The 26149-nt window shown below is 41.8% G+C and overlaps 2 protein-coding genes across 3 annotated transcripts; both read right to left on the bottom strand.

Moving 5' to 3' along the window:
• Positions 1 to 2439: 2439 nt before the first annotated feature.
• LOC147630181 (ribulose-5-phosphate-3-epimerase, chloroplastic-like) lies at positions 2440 to 21366 on the bottom strand. Of its 2 annotated transcripts, none has more exons than XM_086811822.1 (9): positions 21124 to 21366; positions 20554 to 20668; positions 19473 to 19613; positions 19226 to 19339; positions 19061 to 19139; positions 18856 to 18965; positions 18700 to 18756; positions 3003 to 3072; positions 2440 to 2859 (listed from the first exon to the last, which is right to left on the bottom strand). In XM_086811822.1, the coding sequence occupies exons 1-9, from the start codon at positions 21231 to 21233 to the stop codon at positions 2810 to 2812; spliced, it is 846 nt and encodes a 281-aa protein (XP_086667948.1). In that variant the 5' UTR covers positions 21234 to 21366; the 3' UTR covers positions 2440 to 2809. The 2 variants fall into 2 exon arrangements, 1 of the variants encoding a protein (XP_086667948.1); XR_015267792.1 differs by having other exon boundaries at positions 2494 to 2859; positions 18839 to 18965; positions 21124 to 21362.
• On the bottom strand, positions 9585 to 10843 carry LOC147630182 (uncharacterized). The gene is made up of 2 exons (XM_086811911.1): positions 9691 to 10843; positions 9585 to 9589 (listed from the first exon to the last, which is right to left on the bottom strand). The coding sequence occupies exons 1-2, from the start codon at positions 10751 to 10753 to the stop codon at positions 9585 to 9587; spliced, it is 1068 nt and encodes a 355-aa protein (XP_086668037.1). The 5' UTR covers positions 10754 to 10843.
• Positions 21367 to 26149: the final 4783 nt, after the last annotated feature.

Genomic DNA, 26149 nt, shown 5'->3' with positions numbered 1-26149 from the left:
TTATTAGAGATTGATAGCGGAACATTATCTAGTTTATATAATGTATCCATGATGTCAAATTTTGGTCTTGATATTTAAAAAATGGTTTGTCTTGGTTCAAACAGTGCATTTTGAATATTCTTTCTATAGAGTGTTTCTTTTTTTAGACTTGTAGGGCTCCACATAAGCCATTTTATTCTTTCTAGAGAATGTTTCTTTAGAGAGTTGTAGAGCTCCACATATGCCATTTTATTAATACCAACTTCGTTACAAACACCTTGTATCTTAATTGTACCAATTTGGCTCCCTTCAACATTCCTCTCATCATATTTTGGCTCTCTTCAACATTCCTCTCATCATACTTTTGCTTCAAATTCTCAAACTTTTTGTTCTCAATAATGTTGTATGTAAGCTTGCATGACACTGTAGAGATCTATTTATTTATTCTTTCTAGAGAGTTGCTTTTACAGTCTTCTAGAGCTCTACAAAAGACATTCTACTTTACAAACACCTTGTATCTTAATTGTACCATTCCCCTCACCATATTTTTGCTTCAAATTCTTAAACTTTGCATTTTCAATAATGCTTTTATGTGAGCTTGCGTGGCAACATAGTAAAATAAGTATCACTTGTAGATAATACATCCATGTTCTCTTCATGAGGATGCAAAAACACATCATACATAATTCTAAGCTTCTCGGTTTCATCCCTTGACATTTTTCCATCAATATTTCGTTTCTTAATTGGAGTATTCTCTTCCTCCTAATGAAGCATGAAGGTGATGGTTTCTTTTAGAAGAGAAACTTGAAAAGCCTAATCTCATCCATGGGGTGTGGATAAAGGGGCGTAAATCTCATTGATATAATGTATAGAGCCCAACCATTGATTATTTTTATTTTATTTCTTTTGAAAGCCCTCTTTAGAGGGGATGTAGCCGAGCTAGAAGCTACACCACTCACATACACAATCCTACAATGTCGGGGCTCGAACTCATGACTTTTCAGTTAGGGTGGGTCATGGTTAGCTGAGCCACTCCAGCACCAGCCATTGATTTTGTATGCCACTTGGGAAAGAGTGGCAGCAACCATTGATGTTGTATGTCACTTGGCAATGGCTTGGCTCCCTGCATGCATGCAGATTAGCATTGGCATCATTGTTAAATTCAGTGACAATAAAATTAGGGCATTAGAAACCCCATTTAATGGACTATTTCCATTGGGCGAAAGTTGAGAATTCAAGTAGAGGTTTGACCGATTCTTAGACTCCCTAACCTCGCCCTTCTTTCACTTTTCTTCTTTCCTTTTGCTAGTTTTCCACTGTTTTCTCCACAGTATCAGTATGTGTCACAACAGGTTGGTTCTCGCTGAGTTCCCTAAGAATTAAGGCCTCTCTACAAGCCTAGACACCTAAAAGGCAAAGGGGTTGCTAAAATATCTAGCGGTCTCTCTCACATTTTCTCCCTAGGCAAGTCCTCTAATTTATGGGAGGTTAATCCTGGCTTTCTCAACACACACCCCCCCCCCCCCCCCCCTTACGACAAGAATTAAGGTACAACTCTGCCCCCATTGTGGCGTCTATAACAACAACAATTTAATTCTAGGTTGTATTGCGTGGTTAAACAATATAACATAAGTGTCCAATCATGCTTTTATGTCGGGTTTGACAATCTAGCACTTATGCGGAATTATTTTGTTAAGATGAAAATCCAAATTGTTACATTCCTTCTACTGTGCTAGAATCAAGACTTCAAAAAGACTTGCCATTTTTCTTGCGAGCAAAGTTACAAAGAGTAACAAGAGCAAAAAGTTTTTGGAGGATATGGTGTAGCTTACAAAAAGTTCGTGGAAAACATTGCTATTAGAGAGAGAACGTATCTTGGCACAACTCTAGTAGCATTCTTGGCCTGTACCACAACTCTATACGAAAAGAAAGCCATGATTACTTTCAATTATTGTTCTAGGAACCAAGCCAATTCTGATGGATAGGCATGCAGGCTACCCTTGTGGTGCCCCCATCTTAACAAGCATTAGTCAGTGATAGTCTTAGGGCCCAATACAAATGTTTAACTGGTTTTTTTCTTTTTCCTACAACCCCTAGCACTTGTATAGATCGTCAAAATTGGGAGCATGATTCCCATCAACCAAGACCTTCAAGGTTCTGGTCTCACTTTGAAGTAGGGGAACAATATCCTGGCTTCCACATGCTCGAGGGAGGGTTCGGATAATAAACGTCTATAAGGCCCTGCGTAAAGGTAATGCTCCAAGTAAAATTACTACCGTCATCATTCATGTTTCATGTTGAGATTTGGTTGCTGTTGACTTGAGAAAGAAATTAATTGTGGGACAAATTCTTGTAATCACACCTAGGGATTAACTATGCTAGGGTGGCACACGTGTGTGTGTGTGTGTGTGTGTGTGTGAGGTGAGAGACAGAGACAGAGACAGAGAGAGAGAGAGAGAATTTATCTAGCTAAAAACAAGACCTTCAAGGTTATGTGACCATGTGTTGCAGGCCTTAAACTCAAAACCCAAACAACTGTACCTGTTACCATCATAAGAATTATTACAGAGAGTCGACAATAGAGAGGAATAGTCTCAAGAGAGCCCAATTTTAAAAAAAGGCTTTTACAGGGAAACTTGAATAACGCTCTTCATGGGGACTGCAAAAAACTCTACTAGTCATTTCCGTGTATATCTTCAAGTAGGATGCAGGAAAAAATAAAGCAAACCTGCCAGCCTTGGTGTTGAAATAGGAGAAATGTTAAAAACTGTGTAATAAGGTACCATTCTTAACACAAACTCAAGCCGTGTTTGCTAGGAAGTTAAAGGCTTCAGGCAGCGACTGTCGCTGGCCTCTTGCTTGTTTTAATGCCCTTGATGGCTGCATAACAAGACACATTTGGTCAATAACACACTCTTTTCACGTACTCTGCTTCAGGAATTACCCTTTAATTACTTGGGCTAGTACGCAATCTAATAAGCTACAACATGAGAAGATGCGGGGACCTCAAATAAGAGAGAGACCTTCAGCGAAATTTTTGGCACCAAAAACTGCAGATCCAGCAACTAAGGCGTTCGCCCCTGCTTCAATCACCTGTAACATGAGCTCACACTCGTTGTTCCTTGATAATGATAATGAGTAATATTAGAGTAAGATATATGAGTGTGCAGATGATGAAGATGAAGATGATGATGATGATGACTATGTGAGTTAGATGGACATACAATGTAAGAATAGGACAAAACTAAGGGGGATGTGTACTAGATGATCCTCACGTGCCAGGACAAAGCAACAAGCCAGGTGGTTTGGGAAGGCGGAGTGGAGAGGAGTTTACAAGCTTTCAACACTCTCTCTCCCAGGTCCTCAGCTTTGTGATGAGTGGCAGTCTGGTAATGGCCACTTAAGTGTGGATACACTGCTAAGTGCAAAGCTTTCCGGGACCAGATGGTGGATAGCTTGCCAGTTGATGGCAGCAGTTGTTGGCAGGAACTTTCCAGTACTGATGTTGGTGATTCTTGTGTTCGTCAGTCAGAGGAAACTGAACAGGTAACTTATTGTCACCATTTGGCCACCCGAATGGTTCACTCTTGCTTTCACACTATGTACATATTGGATTGGTGTCCATGGCTTATGGAATGTGCCTATGCATGTGATTGACACGTGTCATGCTGTATAGTTGGATATGATATTCCGCTGGGACTTGACGTTATCATGCCCGGAATATCTGGAGGACTTGGCTTTCCCCTAGGACTTGAGCCTTTGTGTACATGCCCGGAAACGCTTGGAGGATTGGCTTTTCATTGGGTCTGGTATCGCATATACTTGCCTGGAAACGCCTGGTCTTATATGGTTTCATGAACGGAAATTGCTCATGCCAATGCTGCATTGCATAGCATCTTTATGTGCTTGCCTGCAAATGAAATTGCATGCAGTTTTCATGCCTGCATGACCTATGTGTAGTTCCGGGCTAGGGAACGCCCGCTCATGAACCGTGCGTGTGAAACTGTCTGCTGACATGGTTGTGTGGCATGTGAACAGGTGGTAAGTATTACCCAATCTAGGCTCAAATAGCCCTTAGGACTTAGCCAATATTTATAAGTGAGTGCTTAAAGTTTGAGCGCCCAAAAGTCACTTATAAATTATGACTGCTTCCAAGTTCACACTCAGTGAAGTCCCGAGGCGGACAAGACTCAATGTCCAGGACCTGATCCTCCCTTTTTACTCATAAATGGGCATCTCCTCATGTCCTCTCACCTGATTGAACCCCAATTCACTTACTTATTAAGAGAAAATTCGTGTTTTCTCTTCATGAGGATTTTTGGAGGCTGAAAACTCTGTTTTTCCACCATTTTTCTCCATTTCCAAGCTTTCCATAGCCATACCCAACTTGCTAGGGTGTTTTCCAAGCTTCCAAGAGTGTTTTCAAGTGCTAATCACTCTCCTACTCACTCCCAATGACTGAAATTCAGCAAAACAGCTTTCATTTTTGCTGTAATTTCTGGTCTTTTTGCTGAAAACCCTAATTTCAGCCTTCCTTTCTCAAGTTGAACCATAGGGGAAGCTTTCCCAGGATTCCCTTCATCCCCTTGGAGACTTTTGTCGCGAAGGATTGTGGCAAATCGAAGATATCAACACTTCTAAAGCTTCCAACGCGAAGGCTTCCGCTTGCAACAACTTCTATGAAGACTGGTAAGCTAATTGGACAATGTGTTGTCATTACTTATTCAGTAGAAGGGCAGGACTCCTTGTTTAGCCGCCCTGTGTAGTATTTCTCTTGTCCTATGTGCTCTTGAAGATGTTGCTACCTTGCTTGGTAGAACATAGAGCCAATGGTAGAGAATATGGGCACTGAAGTCGGGCCGGGCATGAAGGCAGCTCCTTGGTGGTGTACATCGACATACCATTGTTTTCTAAATGCTGAATTTCATATGCATTGGCATGGAGGATTTGGCAATGGATGCCCGTGAAGCTATGTATTGAATTTCTCCAATAGTAATACAATTTACTCAAGGGAGGGGTCGGCCGTTCCGGCTCATTGTGTGTCTCTTGTCAATTCAGCAATTTACTTCTTGTATTTGAGCAAGTGTCCTTCAAATCTTAGTGTATTTAAGTGTATTGATTAGCATTGTGTTCAACCAAGTCACGTTGGTATCAGAGCATATGGTTCTCTTTCACTTCTATCGTGAGAGACGATCATCGTGGACACTAGCTATCTCTACACTTAGAACATTATGGACAGCCATACAATGAAAGTTGGAGATGCTAATATAAGAGGCAGGGACAATGAAATGCATGCCTCCAATGCTTTACAAGATGAGCAAACTATGTGGTGCACAATAGGGAACATGAATATGTGGGACAGCCGTCCCGTGACAAAGAGAAGATGCAAGAAGAAGAGTCCATAGTCTTGAGGGCTGAACTTACTCGTATGCAAGCTCTTCTCCATGCACAACAAGAAGAATTGAATCTCTATCGCCGCGAGGATTCATTGGTACATGATCGTTTTAAGGCCAAGAAAGCTGAATCTTATATGGATCATGCAATGGCAATGATTGCTCAAGAGTTGCACATGCAACCGAGAGATGCAGTGTGAGGATTACTGTTATTACTTAGTATTTCATCCACTTATCTGTGTATTTAAGACTGAAACTGAAAGTAGACTTGAACACAGATGTTTGATTGATTGATTGAAATTGTGATACAACAGGCTCCTTATATAGGAGTTCAAGAGACACGAATGAAAAGACACATCCCATGACCAATAGTCATGACTCTAGGCGAAGAGACACATCCTTTGGACGAATAGCTACAACCATTGGGTGAAGAGTTGCAATCCTACCCTAGAGCAAAGGGGTGTGACCAGTCGTCGAAGGAGTGTGGCTCTTGATGAAGAGGCATGTCTCTAGAGCGAATAGTCGTGACCATCCAAGTGTAGGGGTCCTCTGTAATCATGTCACTTCAGTATCTGTAACCATGAGGAGACTGTGTATAATGAACCAAGTCACAATCGTGACATTCCCTCCCATTTAAAATAAAACCCATGTGATTAAATGAGAGTCGGTCGTCTGCCAAAGAATTCTTGGAGGAGTTGAGGATATTGTTGCATTTCTTCATCTGTCTGCCAAGTAGAATCTGACTCATCCAAGTCTATCCACTTAACAAGAAATTCTGTAGTAATCTTCCGTCTTGTTTCTTTCTGACGAACGTCAAGAATCTTCTCAGGAACAAGAATAATGTGATCATCTTCAATCTCAGGAACATAAGAAGATAACTCTGGAATAGATGAATCTCCTTGTATGTATTCCTTGAGCCAAGAGATGTGAAATGTCGGATGAATTTTTCCCCAAGATGGTGGAAGATCCAACTTATAACTGACAACTGAAATCTTCTTTATAACTTTAAATGGACCATAGAAACGCGGTCGCAACTTCGGAAAGACTGACTTTACTGTCTTATATCGATGCGGTGCAACGTAAAGCAAAACCAAGTCACCTTCTTGAAACTCAGTATGCCTTCTGTGCTTATTCGCATACTTCTGATACTTCTGCTGAACATGAACTAGTCTGTCTCGAACTTGCACAAGAATATCTTGCATTTCTTGAATCAACTGATCTGCTAATGCCACCTTGTGTTGAAGAACAAAGTTTGTAGGCACAAGCGGAGTGTGACCATATGCTGCTTGAAAAGGAGTCATTCCAGTGACTGAATGTGGAGAATTATTATAAGCAAACTCCACAAGAGGCAAATATTCTTCCCAAGAAGCTAATCTTGTCTGAATATAATGTCTAAGCATTTCTTCCAAAATTTGATTTACTCTTTCTGTCTGTCCGTCTGTCTGAGGATGATAAGCAAAACTGAACAAGAGATTCGTACCCAGAGATTTGAATAAGGAAGTCCAAAAATGTCCAGTAAACTTTGGATCTCTGTCAGAAACAATAGATCTTGGCAATCCATGAATTCTGAAAATATGCTGTACGAACAATGCTGCAAGATCTGGAGCAGAAACTGTCTTCTTGCAAGGAATAAAATGTGCCATTTTGGAAAACCGATCAACCACTACTAAAATTTGAGCATTGCCTTTCTGCGAACGCGGCAAAGTAGTGATGAAATCCATGCTTATGCTTTCCCATCTTTCCTGAGGAACTGGCAAAGGCTGAAGCAATCCTTGAGGAAGTTGTCGTGAAGCTTTCATAATTTGACAAGAGTGACAAGCTTTGACAAACTTAATAACATCCTGTTGCATCTGAGGCCAAAAGTATGTTGCTGATAACAGACGATATGTCTTGTTAATTCCAGGATGAGCTGCAAAGGGTACTTCATGATGCTCTTGAATAAGGAGTTTCCGCAAAGATGCATTGTGAGGAACACAAATGCGATCTAAGTAATAAAGTAAATCATCTGCAATTGTATATGCGGCAAACATATTCATTTTTGCAACAGTAGGATGAAGAGATTTGAGAGCTCGAAAGACATCTCCAAAGTCTCTATCTGTCAAATACTCATGCTTAAAACATGCAGGAATCTCCATCTGCACATTTGAGATAGCAAAGTTCGTAGCTCGAGGCATGCGGCTCAAAGCATCTGCTACCACATTCTGTAATCCAGGAACATAGAGTATCGCCATGTGAAAATTCGCCAAAAATTCAACCCATCGTCCTTGACGAGGATTCATCACTGGCTGAGTAAAGATGTAGGTCAAAGACTAATGATCTGTCTTAACCACTGAATCTGCACCAAGAAGATAATGCTTCCACGTTCTATAAGCATGAACAATTGCCAAAAATTCCTTGTCATAAACGGGATATCGCATTTGAATAGCCGAAAATTTATGACTATCAAAAGCAATAACGCGATCATTCTGCATAAGAACGCCTCCAGATGCTCTATCCGAAGCATCTGTCATGACGTCAAACGGCTGAGTTGGATCCGCAATAGCCAAAACAGGCGTAGTTGTCAACGCATGCTTAAGATCATTAAAGGACTTTTCAGCTTCAAGTGACCATTGCAATTTATCTAACTTTGTAAGGGTCGTCAAAGGAGCAACAATATCTGAGAACTTGTGAACCTTGGTGTGGTAAAAATTTGCTAATCCCAAGAAAGATCGCACATCTGAAATTGTAAGTGGCAAAGGCCAATCAATAATGACCTTTATCTTCTTAGGATCAACTGCAATACCATGTCCAGAGATGATGTGTCCAAGATATTCCACATGATCTTTGAAAAACTGACTCTTCTTCTTGTTGATGTACAAGACATTCGTACGGAGTACGTCGAAGACAATCTGCAAATGCTGCTTGTGATCTGCTAAAGTCTTACTGAAGACCAAAATGTCATCCAGATAAACGATGACAAACTTATCCAAGTAAGGACCAAAGATGTCATTCATCAAAGTCATGAAAGTGGCTGGGGCATTGGTTAACCCAAAAGGAATGACCAAAAATTCATAATATCCATACTTTGTTCCGAAAGCTGTCTTATACTCATCTCCAAATCGAATCCTAATTTGATGATAGCCTGACTTCAGATCAATCTTCGAAAATACCTTCGCACCAAGCAACTGATCAAAGAGCTCGTCGATGCGAGGCAAGGGAAACTTATTCTTGATTGTCTGCTTATTAAGGGCACGATAATCAATGCAAAGTCGCATAGATCCATCCTTCTTCTTGACCAATAAAACTGGAGCACCAAAAGGACTTTTGCTTGGACGTATATGACCTTTATCCAACAACTCTGCCAATTGTCTCTGAATTTCTTGAGATTCTGAATAAGAAACTCGATAAGGAGCTCGAACTGGCGGTGGTTGTCCAGGGATTAGATCAATCGTATGATCTACAGAACGTCGAGGAGGCAATGTCGTTGGCAGCTCATCAGGAAATAAATCCATATAAGGTTGAAAGAAGGGCTGCTGTAAATAAGAAATATCTGATGGCGAGCATTCCGATTGGTCAACTGTATTGTCTTCTGCTTCTCGCAACATAACTAAGGCAGAAGTGCTATCGCGTTTACGCACTAAGCGTTTGACTTGCATAGCAGAAACCACAGTAATCGGCTTAGAATTAAACAGACCTCGTAATTCCATTTCTCGATGATTATGATAAAGTCGAATGGAATGATCTCGAAAGCTTATCAAAGGATCATACTCATATAACCAAGACTGTCCAAGGATCATGTCATAGTGTGACAAAGGCATAATAGAGAAACACAGCTGATCCTGATAGTCCTGAATCTGAAAATGCAACTGCTGAATCTGTTTACTGCAATGCAAGAAAGAACCATCTGCAAGTTCCACTTGGAAAACTTTCGCACTCTGCTGAGTGGGTAATCGTAACTTGCTGACGAGAGTAGTTCCCACAAAATTAGTCGAGCATCCACTATCAACAAGAACATTGATAGGATGCTGGCCAATAAATCCCAATAAGCTCAAAACTTGATTGGAAAGGTTAACAGGCACTGAAGTATGGTTGTGGGCATTCAACATTAAAGCACTGACAACTTTAGAAACTCGCACTGCATGAACCACCTGCTTGCCTTTTTCTGGCGTAGAAGGATGATGATGTCCATGTTCACCTTCTGGAAAACATTCCATGTTGGAATTCTGGCGAGAATTACGCTTTGGTAACTCATACCACCTGTGTGGTCCATTGCAAATTGTGCAAAGACCTGGAGGGTTAGCTTGAGAGGTTGAAGGTGCCGATGTAGAGGCTTGCTGACCTGCTGAGGTATCGCGGCGAAAATTGCGGCGATTGTTGGGTCGGCGACCTTGCCAGTTACGTCCTCGATTTCGATTGTTGTTGTTGGAAGAGGATCCTGTTTGTGAGACTGCTGCCTGACCTGAAAATCTAGGCCGAAAGGACTGTTGCCGAGTAGATTGCTGACCAGAGGATTGGGAATATTGAGACTCAGGTTGAGATAAATTTCCTCTGCGATTGTGCTGGGAGAAACGAGCACTGTTTGAGGACCGATTGCCAAAGAAGGATGTCCTGGGTTGTCGTAAATCTCCAAGGCGCTCTACGTAGGCAATGGCAGCATCTATGGTGAGAGGGTTAAACTTCTGCACATCTTCCTGTAAGTGGGGTTCAAGCCCATCGATGAAGCTGTGTAGCTTGTCAGCGGAGCTGAGGCTCTCAATTTCCAGAGTTAAACGTTGGAACTCTGTGATATACGCGGCTGAGGATCCTGTTTGCCTTAGGCAGCGGAGAGCAGACCGGGCATGGTAGTCCGCACTGGCAGGTTCAAAGGCCTTGCGGAGGGCGCGCCGGAATTTATCCCAAGTAGGAGTGTGCTTACCATCTGCAACACGTCGTTGCCACCATAGAAGTGCTGTATCCTTGAGTAGTGAACTGGCTAAAGCCACCTTCTTGCTTTCGACCAAATCGGTATTGGTCAAATATACCTCCATTTTGAATATCCATTGGTCAAGCACACGCTTGTCGCGGCGACCATTATAAGGGGCAGGCAGTTTGACATCGAGTTTCTTTTTTTGTGCAGCATTAAATATTTTATAAAGAAGTTGGAGTTCTGCATTGTTTACCTCGGCAGTTGGATCTGGTTCATCTTCATTTTCTACTACCGAAGTCTCTGAAGAAGATGGTTGTGGATCACTGGCTGGTGTGCGCGCTGGATGGGGTCGCTGCAACTGGTCGAGTCGTCTGCTGATGGTAGAGAGACTTGTCGAAAAAGTCTGCTGAAGTGTCTCCATCTGCTCGCGTAATAATGTAATGGCCTGCATTTGCTCGTCTTGTTGCTGGCCCTCTTCCTCTGAGATAGATGGCATGTTGGATCTGCTAGAGGGAGTAGCACGGAGAAGCTGGTGAAATATGTGGTACTGCTGGAGGAGAGAGTGACAGTGAATCGTCTCCCAATTCTACTAAGAAATCAGAGCCTAACTGCTGGAGGAGAGAGTGACAGTGAATCGTCTCCCAATTCTGCTAAGAAATCGGAGCCTAACTCCAAAGGCTCGAAGTCTTCCACCTCGTCGAGAGGAGGTGTCTCTGCAGGGGTTAATGGAGTGTAATCTGGCACAATGAGCTCGCTGTATACTCGAACCAAGGGCTGGAGCGAGATGATCCGGTTCACTGCATCCACACGGCACTAGTCCAGGAAATATGCAAGATGTGGGTATCGTCCCAAAATAAACTCGTAATGAGCAAGATGGTGTGCTGGACACGTCAAGTAAATATGCCAGATCACCCACGCCGCCTGGAACTGAGTGGCGTGGCGGTGACTGACATATAATAAAAAGTCCAGGGGACCTGGTACATGAACTGGAGCCGGAACAGGTTCTGCAACAGGTTCTGGTAATGGGGCGGGCTCCGGTGTGGGTGTCTCGCGAGGATTTTCGGGCAATATGGCTTCCGGGACCTTGTCTATGTACGAGATGTAAGGCGCGGGCTGATTGCTGTTGGGTTCCATTGGACGCCTTGTTGAGAATGGGAATGTGTACCAGAGTGGAGAGAAGTCCCTGGCGTGGCAGCGTGGGAGAGGAGCGCACCTTCCCTGGAACAACGTGCGAGAGAAGCGAATGGGCTGGCCGGCGGACGAATTCGTTGCGCTGGCCCCATATTCGCTCTTTTGTTTTTTTTTTTTTTATGCGTTGGTCGGCTGGTTTCCTTGCGCTGGTCGCTGGCGAGTGTCCTTGTGCTGGTCGGCGGCGGCGGCGGCGAGTGTCCTTGCACTGGCGACCGTTGGGTGCTGGCGCCCGACTGCTCACGTGGCTGGTGGAAGCCACGTGTATTAAAAAAAAGGCTTAAGTGTATAAGCCTTAAATCATAAGGCTTTTTGTTAACGTGAAACGTTACGTTTTTTTTTTTTGTTGTTGAAAGGTTGACGCTTCGCCGACTGGAAGGATGCGCCGCTTCAAAGGCTGGATCACATCGCCGACTGGAGGGTGCGCCTCTTCGAACAGTGTGCCACCGGCAGTCGCTGCATGTATTAAGGAGGCTCACAACCAGCAGCCACTCTTAGCAATCAAGAGGCACGCTGGCAGCAAACAAGGCGAAGAGAGGGGGGGGGCTCCAAATTCAGCAGCGAAGGGGGCAGTTCCTGCCATGTTGCGAACGCCACCGGTCAGCAGAGAGGGAGGGTATTCCGGAAATACAGCAGGGGGTCCCTCTCTGCTATACGCACAATACGTGTATATGGGTGTGAGACCTTGTGTACTTGTTTACATTACTGCGAGCAAGGATTCACGCCAAGTCCACCATCGCTCTGCTTCTTCCATACAACACCGAGAGGAGAGTAGAGCGGAGAGGTGAGAGGCTCACAACCGTAGGCCCGGGAAAAAATTTTGCTCTGATATCACTGTGAGGATTACTGTTATTACTTAGTATTTCATCCACTTATCTGTGTATTTAAGACTGAAACTGAAAGTAGACTTGAACACAGATGTTTGATTGATTGATTGAAATTGTGATACAGCACGCTCCTTATATAGGAGTTCAAGAGACACGAATGAAAAGACACATCCCATGACCAATAGTCATGACTCTAGGCGAAGAGACACATCCTTTGGACGAATAGCTGCAACCATTGGGTGAAGAGTTGCAACCCTAGAGCGAAGGGGTGTGACCAGTCGTCGAAGGAGTGTGGCTCTTGATGAAGAGGCATGTCTCTAGAGCGAATAGTCGTGACCATCCAAGTGTAGGGGTCCTCTGTAATCATGTCACTTCAGTATCTGTAACCATGAGGAGACTATAGGGGTCCTCGGTAATCATGTCACTTCAGTATCTGTAACCATGAGGAGATTGTGTATAATGAACTAAGTCACAATCGTGACATGCAGCACGTGCATACTTGGCTCGTACCGAGGATGCCCATGCAGAAAAGGCAACCATCCCACATGTCTTGGAATCCCCACTGGTGCCCGAACAAGAACTTATGTCTAAGAGGATAAATCTCCATGCTATGGGAGAGGAACAATCAGTGACTTCACGCCATGCAGGAATACCTCATGTAGCCCGTGAAGGATACAATGTTTATGGCGGTGGTCAAAATGTATGTCAAATGCCATTGTCGGCTGAAAATGTACATGCAACAAGGGCTGCAATTTTCTGTTGGTGCAAGTATTCCGCGTATCTCTCATGCCACTCATGCCTTCGAGTGTGCTCGTGAGGGAGAAGCTATGGCTGAAAATGTATCAATGCATGTTGAGGGGCCAACCATGCCTCATGCTTACAGGGCACATGCATCTATGCCTTATGCATCACCTTTTGGTCCAAAAATGATGCCAGTCCTCACAGGGGCTGTCCCAATGGACAAACATGGGGGAAAACATGTTGAGATGCACACACATGCATCAAAGTCTCGTGACTTCAAAGCCGGAGACAAATCTGTGAAGTTTGACACATATCATGGGGAATATGATGCATCAAAGGCACTTGCTTTTATTGCCTAATTTGATATTGCTTTCAGTGATGAGGATTTCACTCAGAAATCCATGATCCGGCATGTAAGCATGTTCATGAAAGGCATTGCTGCCCATTGGTGGCTCACGGAGAAGCTCTCACCGAATCCTGTTAGATCATGGGAAGAGTTCAAGGAGAGATTCTATGCTCAATTCTCGCCTCCCAATGCATTGAATGAGATAACAATGAAGTGGGATTGGGCAAAGCAAAATGAGGGGGAATCGGTAAATGAATATGTACAAAAGTTTTGGAAAGTGCTCTTGGAGGTGTCTCCATTTATGCATGTCACCGAGGCGGAAAGGAAGAGAAGGTTTCAATCGGGATTACAACCCATGTACAAAGCGGGATTACAAATGTATCCTGGTCATACCTTACACCAATTAATCGCAGCCGCCACCGCCACCGCCACCGAGCAATTGGAACTCAAATTGAGTCGATCCAATAAGGCTAAACCCTCATTTCAAGACAAAGAGAGGGCTGTCCAAAACCTGCAAAATGATGGACGGCCACCTAAAAGGGACCAAAACCAAGCCAAATCAGGTCCAAAAGCTGAAAATAAGTTTGCTAAAAAGCGCCCTTATAAGCCGGCAAACTTTGGTCTTAGTGCTGAGAAGAAGGAGCAATATATGCATGAAGGCAAGAGCTTTAATTGTGGCAGCACTGAGCACATGGCAAGAGCATGCCCAAATAAGAAGAACAAAGCTGAAAATGCTAATGTACCGAGGCCTAATGTGCATATGGTTCTGGATGTGCAGGGCAACACTTCACATGATAGCAAAGATAGGGTTGTATGTAAAGCTTGGGGACAGCTCAAAGATCAGCCCGCTTTGTTCATGTTTGATGATTGTGCATCTGAAAATTTCATATCCACTCAGATGGCAGTTGCTTTGGGTATTGAAGTGGAGGACATGGGTCCTCAAATTGAAGCAAGGGCTGCCTTTGTTGGTAGAGAAGTGCAGGTCATGCCTATTTTTGGCAAGTTGCGCATACACATTCAAGGCTATGTGGATCATGAGGATTTTCTTGTGGCGCCTTTGAATGGCTGTGATGTATTGCTTGGAAAGCCTTGGCATAGACGTATTGATCCGTGCACGGCTTACAAGACTAACAGGATCACCTTCATGCATAAAGGCCGAGAACATGTAATTGATGCTGGTGAAGAGGGTGATACCATTCCCCTTGCATCTCATGTACAAATTAAGAAAGTAATGAAAAAGAGTATTTTTGCGTACTTGATTATTGTACGAGATCCTGTTTAGGAAAATAATGTACATGTAAACACTCTTTGTAATGATAGGTTGAAATTTTTGCAAGAGCACAATGATTGTTTTGCTGATGAGTTACCAAATGAGTTACCACCTGTACGACCGAAAGATCATCGCATTGATCTTGTGCCGGGTAGCTCACCACCTAATAGGCCAGCCTATCGTGTAAGTGCATCCCAAAAAGAGGAGATCATGAAGCAAGTAAATGAGCTTCTTGAGAAGGGTTTGGTCCAGCCAAGCTCTTCCCCATATTGTTCACCCGTCCTCTTAGTTCAAAAGAAGGATGGATCCTGTCACAAACTCCTATATTCTAGGAACACGCGGATGCATGTCAGGCCTAGAAACATGCGGATGTGTGTATGTATTATACCTGGACATGTGTATGGATCATATGAGTGGATGCATATGAGTCCAAGGACATGGCAGGACATTTGTGGACTTTCGGGCGGTGCCCGTGTGGATTCCGGCCATGCACACATAGTGTGTTATGATGGCAGGCGGAATATTTTCAAGTACAAGAATGATGATAGGTGGTTCTCCAAGTTTACATGTGCACAATGCATAAATGATGCATGCCATAACTTTATTTTACTTTGTGTGACATTGTCTTGCTGCCTGGACAATGCTTGTTATTTTGGCTTGTGAAGTCCGAGGGACCGGGGACGCCCGGGCACCTTGTGGACACGTGTGTGCACTCCTGTTTGGGCCTAAAACTGTGGGCTTATGGGTTTTGCAGGTGGTAAGTGCGTCCACACTCAATTTACAACTTACTTCATTTACTACTAAGGTTTATTGGTTTGCAGGTCCACACTCATTAATAAGTGGCCGGACAACTTATAATGCGTTCGCATTTGGTTGGACCAAAATTAATGAAGTCCGGACAGCTTATGACCATTTCCCATTTAGTTGGACCTAAACTTATAGAAACAGGACAAATGGAGCACTATGGGCTGGACAGCCTGGACACCTACCTGGACACCTTATGGGGACACATGTCAGCCAACATATGTACCCACCAGGCCCCTGAGGTGGCACCTGAAAAAGACGCCTCTCTCAAGAGGCCCTTTTGGGCTGTTTTACTCATTATTCAACATATTGGAGAGCTGGTTGGAGCTTTGGGAGTTGCTACAGGGCTGGTTGCTTGCTTCCCGGACTCACACAAGCTTGGACAACGATCCCCACACTCTTCTAAAGGGCTGGTTGGTAAATTTCAGACCTGCAATTTCTGGTTATTGAGTTTTGGGCTGGTTACAGGTGTCCAAAGTCAACTTGGACAATACAGGACAGCTCTAGGGACCTCCACAGGGCTGTAGGACCCTTTACAGGTGGATTTCTCGCGACAGAAAGTTGCTGTTTTGGACTGGTTATTGCACAAAACAGGCCGGACAGCAATGGAATATGTGAGCATGGATGTGTCTCAAGGATTCCTGGTATAGTAGGTGCTTAGGGCAAGCATTGGGGACACTTGCTCGGGGAGAACATAGGTTTCTGGATCAGTTTCTCGCGTGGAAACAGGGCCTAACGATCCATTTACATCTTGTGCAGGGCGGAGTACCTGTGAGGATTGTGATACTCTTGTGCAGGGCGGATGTACCTGTGAAGAGGCTTGTGCAGGGCGGATGTACCTGTGTGTAGGGCGGATGTACCTACAGATTCTCTTGTTTGAAATGTATTCATTCATAATGTATTTAGAAGAATCAGGTGCAAGCTGGTGGTGAATCCCCAGGCACCCGTAATCTTGTACTTTGGAGACTCTTTTGGTAATATAACCTAAAGGGGGGGGATCAGCCTATCATCGGCCCCTTTATGTGATGTACTATCATTTTCAGCTTTGTGGTTGTAATGCTCAAGTGTTAAGTGCTCAGAATCTTGTTCACATATAACACTCATTGGCATCTTGCATAAACTGCATAACACCTTGCCCCAATGTTTGCCTCAACCAATAGGCATCAAATCCATGCATAACCCAAGTGGATCACTGCAATACATGTACCAATGTCTTTGATGACGCGCGTCGAAGCTTCACATGGCATTACTCATGCTCTTTTTACAACTCATTCATTACAACCAAAGAGCATGGACTCATGCTTTTCAATCAAATACCAAGAATCTTCCCTCCATCCAACAAAACCACTCAACTCCAATCACCACAACAATAGCATGTGAGAGTAAGCAACATCAATAGCTCAATCCACAATCTCATATGCATACCCACACTCCATGTGACTTCTCATAGTATTGAGATGGCTACAAGTGGCTCAATGGCATCCAATACCCTTTGCAATGCTCAAAGATATGAGAATGTGTCATAACAATCCAAAATTGGTGCCAATAGCTCATTCTGGGTTCCATAACTCTTCCAATGCATAGAATCACATCCATTGCATTCATGTGCATGCATAATACCATTCATTTGATGAAGATTCTCTTCTCTAATGATCAATGGCATCCCAATGGAGAATAGTAAGCCATAGATTCATCATAAGAGCATGAATGCTTGCCTTGATCATCAAACTCTTCAAAAAGGCATCCCACACGTGGCTCAATGGCAAATGAGAGCAAATAGTTTGCTATATACTCCCATTTTTGGCATGTAGACAATACCAATGAGCTAATTAAGCATGTAGGAAACCCTAATTTCTATAATTTAGAGATTTCCACACATGGAATCCCCAAACTTGCCCTTGATTACAATGGAAGCTTTGATTCATGGAAAATGTTGAATAGCCACTTACCAAAGAGTGTTTAGAACCACCATTGATTGATCTTGATGAAGGAAATTGCTTGAATGCCTCTATTTTTGAAGACTTTATTCTCTGGTTTTTAGGAGTTCACCATAGCCACGAAATCACCAAGAACTCTTGCAAATGGTCTCCACTTCTTCTCCACCCTTTATGCCAAACTTAGAAGGACTCTAGCCAAGCTTCTTTAACTTGGTGCTCATCAATTTGAGCCGTGAGACCCTTCACGCAACCGGCGCTGCCGCGAGCAACCTACTGGCCAAAAGAGGTGAAAATACCTACTAAATGCTCAAGATACACTCAAATATGTGGCATTGAAGCTCCTAATGGTAAGTCAATGGTGTTGTGAAGTGTAAAGAACCACGAAATTCTCTGGTTTTAGAGTTTGAGTGAGAGAAAGAAGAGGAACCAGAAAATTTCAAAAAATCCCCTCAAAATTAATACTTTACCTCTTCCTCATGAGTTGCACAACAAAAACCCTAAAAATTTGAGCTCAAACGGGGCATGTATGGAGACTAATGGCCATGGAAGCTCCAAGAAACAGGGTAATTAGTGAAAAACGTGAGGATTAAGAAAAAGTTAATCAAGATTAGTTAATTTTTCCTCAATTTCGGTCATGCAATTTAAATTTTGATACGGGTGTCCCAAAATTTGATCCTAGAGCCCAATTTTTGGCCAAAATTGATCAAAATGAGACCTCTAGCACCCAAATCTCTCCTAATCCCTCAAGATAAACAGATTTGGAGCATGATTAGGAAGCATTAACCAAAGAAGGACCAAGAAATTCAAGAAAAATTCCAAGAACATCAAAAAAATCAAGAAATACCAATCTCATGCACCAATAATAAAATCAAGGCTCTGATACCAAATGGAATGGATCTAGAGTTAAAGATGAAATCAAACACATGAAAGATGAATTCTAGCATCCATTACACATGAAATTAGCATTTCCAAGCATCATAGCCAAAGATGGACAAGAGAGAGAATCCATACGTGTATGTAGCAAAGAGAAAGATACACAATGGCCTAAGTGTGTTAGCCTATCACCAAGAGGATGGCTTGAAAGCTAGCCATGAGCCTTGACCATAGATGGCAATCTCCATAGTAGAAGCCAAAGGTACAATGGAATGTCCAAGATTAGTAAAAATGACAAAAGGTTCTATCCATGTGTCCAAGGCCCTATTTATAGTGTTTTACCCATGGGCCCATTTACATGTATGCTATAGGTTCATGACAGATACTACCCGAGTAGGATACATAAATGAAAAGAAACTAAGGAGAAGCTTCAGCTGGCTCTATGATGAGAAGTACCTTGTATGCATTGGATGGTGTCACACCCCCATCGACCTCGATCCAAGGATTCACACCCTGACCCACATACCATGCATAAGGTTCACCTCTCAGCTGAAAGCCAATGTAGAAAAGCCAAAAGAGTTCATACATTATCAACCTGAATACAACTCTTACTCTCTCCGCACAAATCCGTCTCAGGTCCGAAATCTTCTTTACTTGGCTCTCGATGAAGCTTTGCCCTCCGAACCCCGGGTTCACTGACATGATGAGTATCAAATCCACCACTGCAATTATCCCAAAAATTAATCATGCAAGTCACCTCCATACAAAAAACAAAAAAACAAAAAAAAAAGATGCTAGCCTGATGCTCACAGCTTACCGTCAAGGATATACTCTATGGCGGTCAATGGAGTGCCAGGGTTCAGCACAACTCCAGCTTTGGCACCCAAGCTCTTAATCTGCAAAGGAACCCAGCTAATGTGATCCGACTTAAACCTGGACAGGACCAAACCCAACGTATTGGACCTTGCTCTGCCTGCCTTACCTGATTCACAGTCCTGTGGAGATGGATGGTGGATGACTGCTCACAGTGCACACTGACAATATCGGCACCTGCCTTCACAAAGTCTGGTACTCTCTGCTCTGGTTCCACAATCATCTATAAAACATTTAATATTAAGCATGACTATTTCTAGACACTTTTCTGGTCATTTAGTAGAAATCCATTTAGACATGCATTATTTAGCGGACATTGCCTCTGAGTCAGCATGACTGAAAATGCACACACTTACTAGATGTACGTCAAGAGGCAAGTCGGTCACAGGCCTCAACGCATCCACGACTAATGGTCCAATGGTAATATTTGGCACAAATCTCCCATCCATCACGTCCACATGAATCCAATCACAGCCAGCTTCATCTACAGCCTTCACCTGAAACAAGACCCAAATAGAAAGGAGTCCTGCATGAGAAGAGACCCACAAGAGTTCTTCCCCAAGTTTATATGTAGATGTACAAATAGTTGTACTTGTACAGACATACACATACACAACTACACAAATATTCTCTCTCTCTCTCTCTCTCTCTCTCTCTCTCTCTCTCTCTCTCTCTTCCCACGAACGCAAGGAAGATTGACACCACACAAAACTATGAAACAGAAGGTAAAAACCTCACACTGGTTACTGTGGACAAGAGTAGGCCATCTTGACATCCACAAACAGTCAAAAAAAACAAAAGGGTACATCTTTATAGGTAGCCAAGGAAACGCAGCTTAGGCAAAGACACAAAATGTCTGAGCAGCCTGCAAGTCAGGGAAATGGGCAGTCTACCGGGAGGGAAAGGCCATCATCCAGGAACTTTGTACCCCCAAGCCAGGAAAGGACCATGATCAGTCTCTCACATGAGACCCCTTTTGTTGTATGTTTTGAGCTTTGTATCTTGGTCCCATGGGTCATAATTGGCCTCCACAGTTGTTAATTGAGAGATAACTTTGTACCCCCAAGCCAGGAAAGGACCATGATCAGTCTCTCACATGAGACCCAACCTTCTCAAATGGTTGATTTGCATTGGCTTTTCTTTTGTTGTATGTTTTGAGCTTTGTATCTTGGTCCCATGGGTCATAATTGGCCTCCACAGTTGTTGATTGAATCTCTCTCTCTCTCTCTCTCTCTCTCTCTCTCGCAAGACATACACACACACTCTCGTGTATACATGTATGTATAACACATACCTGATGTACATGTACAACATATGCATAAGCATACACATACATGTACAAGTACATAGAACCCCCCCCCCAAACACATGCGCGCACACACACGCACACTACATGCATATAAATATAACCGAAACTAAACATAGGAGAGTAATCACCTGCTCCCCCAACTTGGCAAAATTCGCAGACAAAATGGAGGGAGAGACTATGATATCTGATTTTGAAAACTTGTCAACACGAGCAGATGCTCTAATAGCAGGGACAATCGCCTTGCTGCATCTCACACATACACTCAATTAATGCATAAGAGGGTGAGATCACCCACAAAAATCAATAGCAACCTATGTGGGCATGTAGTCGTCATCCAGCAAGTCCAACATTTAATGCTCTTAACAATTAATAGTACTGATTTAATGTGCTGGCGAGTGCAATGCAGAAAATCACACACGATTTTGAGTTGTTTTCAAAGCAGATTACGCACCTAAGTTAACAGTAAGATTAAGCGCATATGCGAAACATGGTTTTGAATAATAGTTCAAATTTAAAAAATGAAGATAAAAAACTTGAGGGACTATTTTTGAACACACACACACACCACATAATTTGTGAATATTTAACATGAAACACAACTGCAGATTGGCCACAGAAAAAAAGAAAGGCCAAAAATCAGAATAACCATATCATTAGGGGAAGGTTAACAGCAGAGTAGAACAAAAAGGTGAACTAACCTTGAAGAGACAGAGATGTTGAAAGGGAAAGAGACTTGCTCTTTGCTTCCAAAAAAGGAGCTCCGGCAAGGCACTGAGACAGCGATGGAGGAAGACACAGCTGCCGCCATGGATGTTAATAGGAGATTAAGTAAGAGAGATTCGAGGGGCAATTAGCAGGTCTTCCTTCTCTCGCCCGACATGAAGGGTTTTGGGAATAATGGAATTTTCGCAGCCTCAATTTCGATCTTTCGGTCTCCTGGTCGAAATTGCCTTATCCCTCTTTTCATAGGACGCCACGCTGGCTGCTGACATGGCCTCAGCCTACTAGCCTCGCATATACCTCGTTGGCTGCTGACATGGCCTCCCCCCCCCCCATAGACCTCGTTGGCTGCTGACAGGGCCTAGGGTGAGGGACCGTCTCATATATATGCATTAATGAACTTATCAACATTTGCTCAATGGTACCAAATATAGGCCTTTTGTTAGTGAACCATTTGTGCCTATGAGCTCACAAAGCCATATGATTGTGGTGAACCATTTGTGTCTATGATCTCACAAAGCCATATGGACGTTTTTTAAGGGGCACCAGTTCAATAGGTTCATCCAATAGGCGTTCCTCTCTCAACCTAGCCTAATGTGCCTATCATTTGAGGCGTAGAAGAAAACCTAATTAGGCTAATATCTCATCTCCAAAGCATAAGGAGGTTGCTTGAATATGGTCATTCAGGGAGTCTGGAAAAGAAAAGGTTACAAATTCCATGACTTTGAGTTGGAACTAGAAACAAAGAGAGGAAACATCCGACTTAAGTGAGGAGGACATTACTTCAGGGTTGCTAGAGCAAGAGGTAAACATGCATTGCATATATATATCAAGAGCATTCATGAAAAGTATGGTGGAACATTTGTAGAGTCCAAGGAAGAAAAGAATGGAGAGACACAAGAGAACTAGGAGGTCCCAAAGTGCCTTCTCACACCTGGTCAATTCTTGAGGGGCAACCCTTGAATCAATATTTGTAGTGTAAGATTCCTTTTACCCTGTTTTGGCCTAGAGAGAGATAATCCAAAATTGAGATATCTTTGGATATAAAAATCCTCCTAATGTCTAAAACGGATTTCCCTGAAACAGAAGCTCAAAATGAACTTTCCAATGTGCATAAGGAATTAATTGAAAATGGTATAAGGGACCTTAGCCTACGGGTCTACATTTTCAGAAATTTTTGAATTATGGTCCAATTAAAGTTCTAATGGGCCAATTTGATTAATCTAAGTGTTGGGATGAGATAAATCCAAAAGAATAAAAGAAAATACCCAAAAATGAGTAAATGCTCACATAAGATGAGGACAAGGTTTATTAGTTAAAAATTAAGAGATATTACTAAAAAAAATGAGATATTTTGGAATAATGATGCATTTTTGACACCTTGGTAAGGAAAGGGAGACTCTTGAGGTAGGCGCCTCTTTCACATGTGTGGAAGGGTTTTTAATTCAAAAAAATTATGATATTTTTATCTCTCCTCTCTCCTAAATCAAACCAAATCAAAAAAGGAGCCAAACTGGTCCAAATTGAGTCAAACTGAACCTGAAAAATTCTAGAACCTAGTTCGTCGACTTGGTTAGTGGCCTCCCTCACCTAAAGACCCTCAGCCATTTGTAATGATATATTGGAGCTATACTATGCCAATATTATATTAAAATAATCATATTTTTTATTATCCCTTAAATTTTTCTCTCTTGGGAGCTTAGAGCTCTCTCTCTCTACAATAACTCTTGGAGTTGCTTTTCTTCTCTTAGTGGACCAATTGATTGGTCGGGGACTTCACTGGCAATTACAGAATCAAGCCAAACTTGGAGGTAAAATTAAATTTTATGGTTTTTTCTAATTTTTCTCAATAACTTTCTTCTTCTCAATCCCTCTCAAGCTTGAGAAGTTTTCAAAATGATTGTTTTAATTCAAATCAAGCTTTCCCTAAGTTTCTTAATGTTTAATTAGCATTAAGTTAACCTTTATGCTTAAATTATAATGCTTTCTTTAAGTAAATCTCTCTCTCTCTAAAAGAATAGTCATCTTTATGGCTAAATCCCTTGAAGAAGAATGCTTCTCAATGATAGTCTCTTAATTCAAAGCTAAACTCTAGGCTTGATAAGCTAGAGATTAAGAAAATGGTATTTTTATGATCTTGTGTTAACAAAATAATGGTTATTTCTTTTAGATTATTTATAAGTAGTTAAAAACTACTTTGATTGATTCTAAATGAGAAATAGATTATCCTATCAATTTAGGAAAAGAGAAATAATGGAATGAGCTTAATCTAATGGGATAATCATAGTTAAGTTTGTGATTATGATTAAAATTATGATTTAAATTCATAGTTTGAATTTAAGCATAAAAGAGAAATTACTATCATATTTTCATTACAAGCTTTTATTCTTTAGAAAAAATTTAAGAATTATCAGTAATAGCAGTGAAGCTATGGTAAATTTTTTAGAAAATAATACATATCTTATTTTTATGCATAATGCTAAAAGAGGACTTCCTACCATATTCAAGGATTGGACATCCTATGCAAAAAGAATGATTTTCATCATATTCATGAGAAATATTTTTTTAAAATTATGCATAATGAATTGATTATGAGAAAAGAGTAAATTTTGGTAAATTTATTTTTATACAAAAAGAGAAATTTCCATGATATTTGAGATCCAAGTAATTAAATGGTAAAAGGTAAATTTTTGGTAGATTAATTTTAATTCAAAAAGAGGAATTCCCATGATATTTGAGATCCAAGTAATTAAATGGTAAAAGAGGAACTTTTTGTAAATTTATTTTTATGCAAAAAGAGGAATTCCCATTATATTTGAGATCCAAGTAATTAAATGGTAAATGAGGAATTTTTGGCATAATTCAAATTATGAGTATTTATCAAAAGTGAAATTTTGAGCATTATTAATTTTATTGGAAAATATGGATAGAATTGATTTTTGTAAATCCCATGAATCTTTTACTCAAAAAGATAAATATTGAATATATTTCACTTGAGAAATTTAAGAAAGAATATGAAAATATCCATCAAGAAAAAGTACCTTTAACTAGGCCAAGCAATTGGCAGAAACTTAGAAAAGTCCTATCGGTATCGAAAGTAGAAAACAGTACTAAATGTGAATGCGATGTGATAAGATGTGAATGTGATGTGAGTGGATGTGATCAGATGTGATGTGATGTAAATGGATGTGGATGTGATGTGATGTAAATGGATGTAGATGTGAATGTGATGAGATGTGATGATATGTGAAAGTATGTGATGTGATGAAAATGGATGAGAATGAGATGTGATGTGATAGATATGCATGTGAATGAATGAATGGATGTGGATAGATGTGAATGTAAATGAACGAATGGATGTGGATGTATGTGATGAGCTGTGAATGGATGTGGTGTGATATGGATAGATGTGGATGTGATGTAATGTGGATGGAATGAATGAGATGTGATGTAAATGGATGTGAACGAGATGTGATAAGATGAGGATGGATGTGACGAGATGTGAATGAATGTGGGATGTAAATGGGTGTGATGGATGTGAGTGGATGTGATGAGATGTGAGTGGATGTGGTGAGATGTAAATGTAATGTAATGAGATGTGAATGGATATGAAGTGATGTAAATAGATGTGATGATATGCGGATGTGATGTGGATCTGAATGAATGTAGATGGATGTGATGATATGTGGATGTGATGTGGATCTGAATGAATGTAGATAGATGTGATGTGATATGAATGGATGAGATGTGATGTGGATATGTTGTGATGTGATGTGATGAGGATAGATGTGATGAGATGTAATATAATGTGATTGGATGAGCATGGATGAAGGACGATGGAAATACATATGATTGGATGCGGAATACATATGATTGGATGCGATGAGATGTAATATAATGTGATTGGATGAGAATGGATGAAGGACGATGGAATTACATATGATTGGATGCGGAATAAGCAATGTGAATTTATGTAGAAGAATGTGGAATAACGAGAAATGATGTGGAACAATGTAGAAAGATGAGAGTTCGTTAGAAACTGTATTTATGAAACCTGTTTTTAAATGACTATTTTATGTCAAGAATGCTGGGGAAACATTTTGACCATCTTGGTGATAAAGTTACAGAGTTGATGGAGGAGAGTCAATGGAGGACGTCTCGCGTAGCAAGGTCGGCCGAGGTCTTGACCAACTTTGGTTCGGTTTAAATGGTGAGCTTCCGCTATGGTGGATGAGGGACCAAGGAAGTGACCTATGATTGAAGCGCTAGGTGACCTGCGAAGGAGCCTAGAGGGTTGCTGACCATACGGTGCTCGGGCTTTGGGTTGCCGAAGATACCCACGCGTGCGTCGAGGGAGAAAATGGTATAAGGAGTTAGAGCTATTTTCCGAACTTGGGCATGGATCTGGTTGATTGACCTTGCTGGTTCTCAACGGATGAGTCCATGGCTCTTTTATATGGATCTGTTGGTTGATCTTCCTGATCTTCAAAGGAGATTCTATCTGGATTTTCTTATGTGATTATATTGCTAAGTACTATGAGCTAGGAACTATTGAAAAGGCCCCTGAGTGAACAGGTGGTGAGCGTTCTAGTTGCCAATGATGCCATAGGTAGATACACTAATGAAGGAATGATTAGAAATGAGATTTCAAGCTAGATATTTTGGAGGATTATGATCAATGATACAAGTGGGACTCTATGATCCAAGTGCAAGTCTCTTCCTTGATCTGACCATGAGACTTACGGGTTCGGTCGGATCAATTTGGTTAGTGAAGACCTTGACTATGTTAGAATAAAAAATCCAGGAGGAATCGCCTATGTCTGCTCTGCTGGTGGGCGAGGGAAGTTTTTTCGAATTCGGTTTTGGAAGAACCAAGGGATTAGTCTCTTGTCCAGATATCCGTGGGCGAGGCCCCGAGTGTGAGGCTTTGCCATGCACAAGAAGTACTACTTCCGCTGCTAGTACCTCAGAATTCCTTGCGCGGAGGGGACAGGGATCTTGCTG

Source organism: Cibotium barometz, chromosome 17 (assembly GCF_041138505.1).
Source record: "Cibotium barometz isolate CiBa-2024 chromosome 17, ASM4113850v1, whole genome shotgun sequence".
In the NCBI taxonomy this organism is placed as follows: Eukaryota; Viridiplantae; Streptophyta; class Polypodiopsida; order Cyatheales; family Cibotiaceae; genus Cibotium; species Cibotium barometz.
This window is presented reverse-complemented; position numbering and strand designations above follow the sequence as displayed.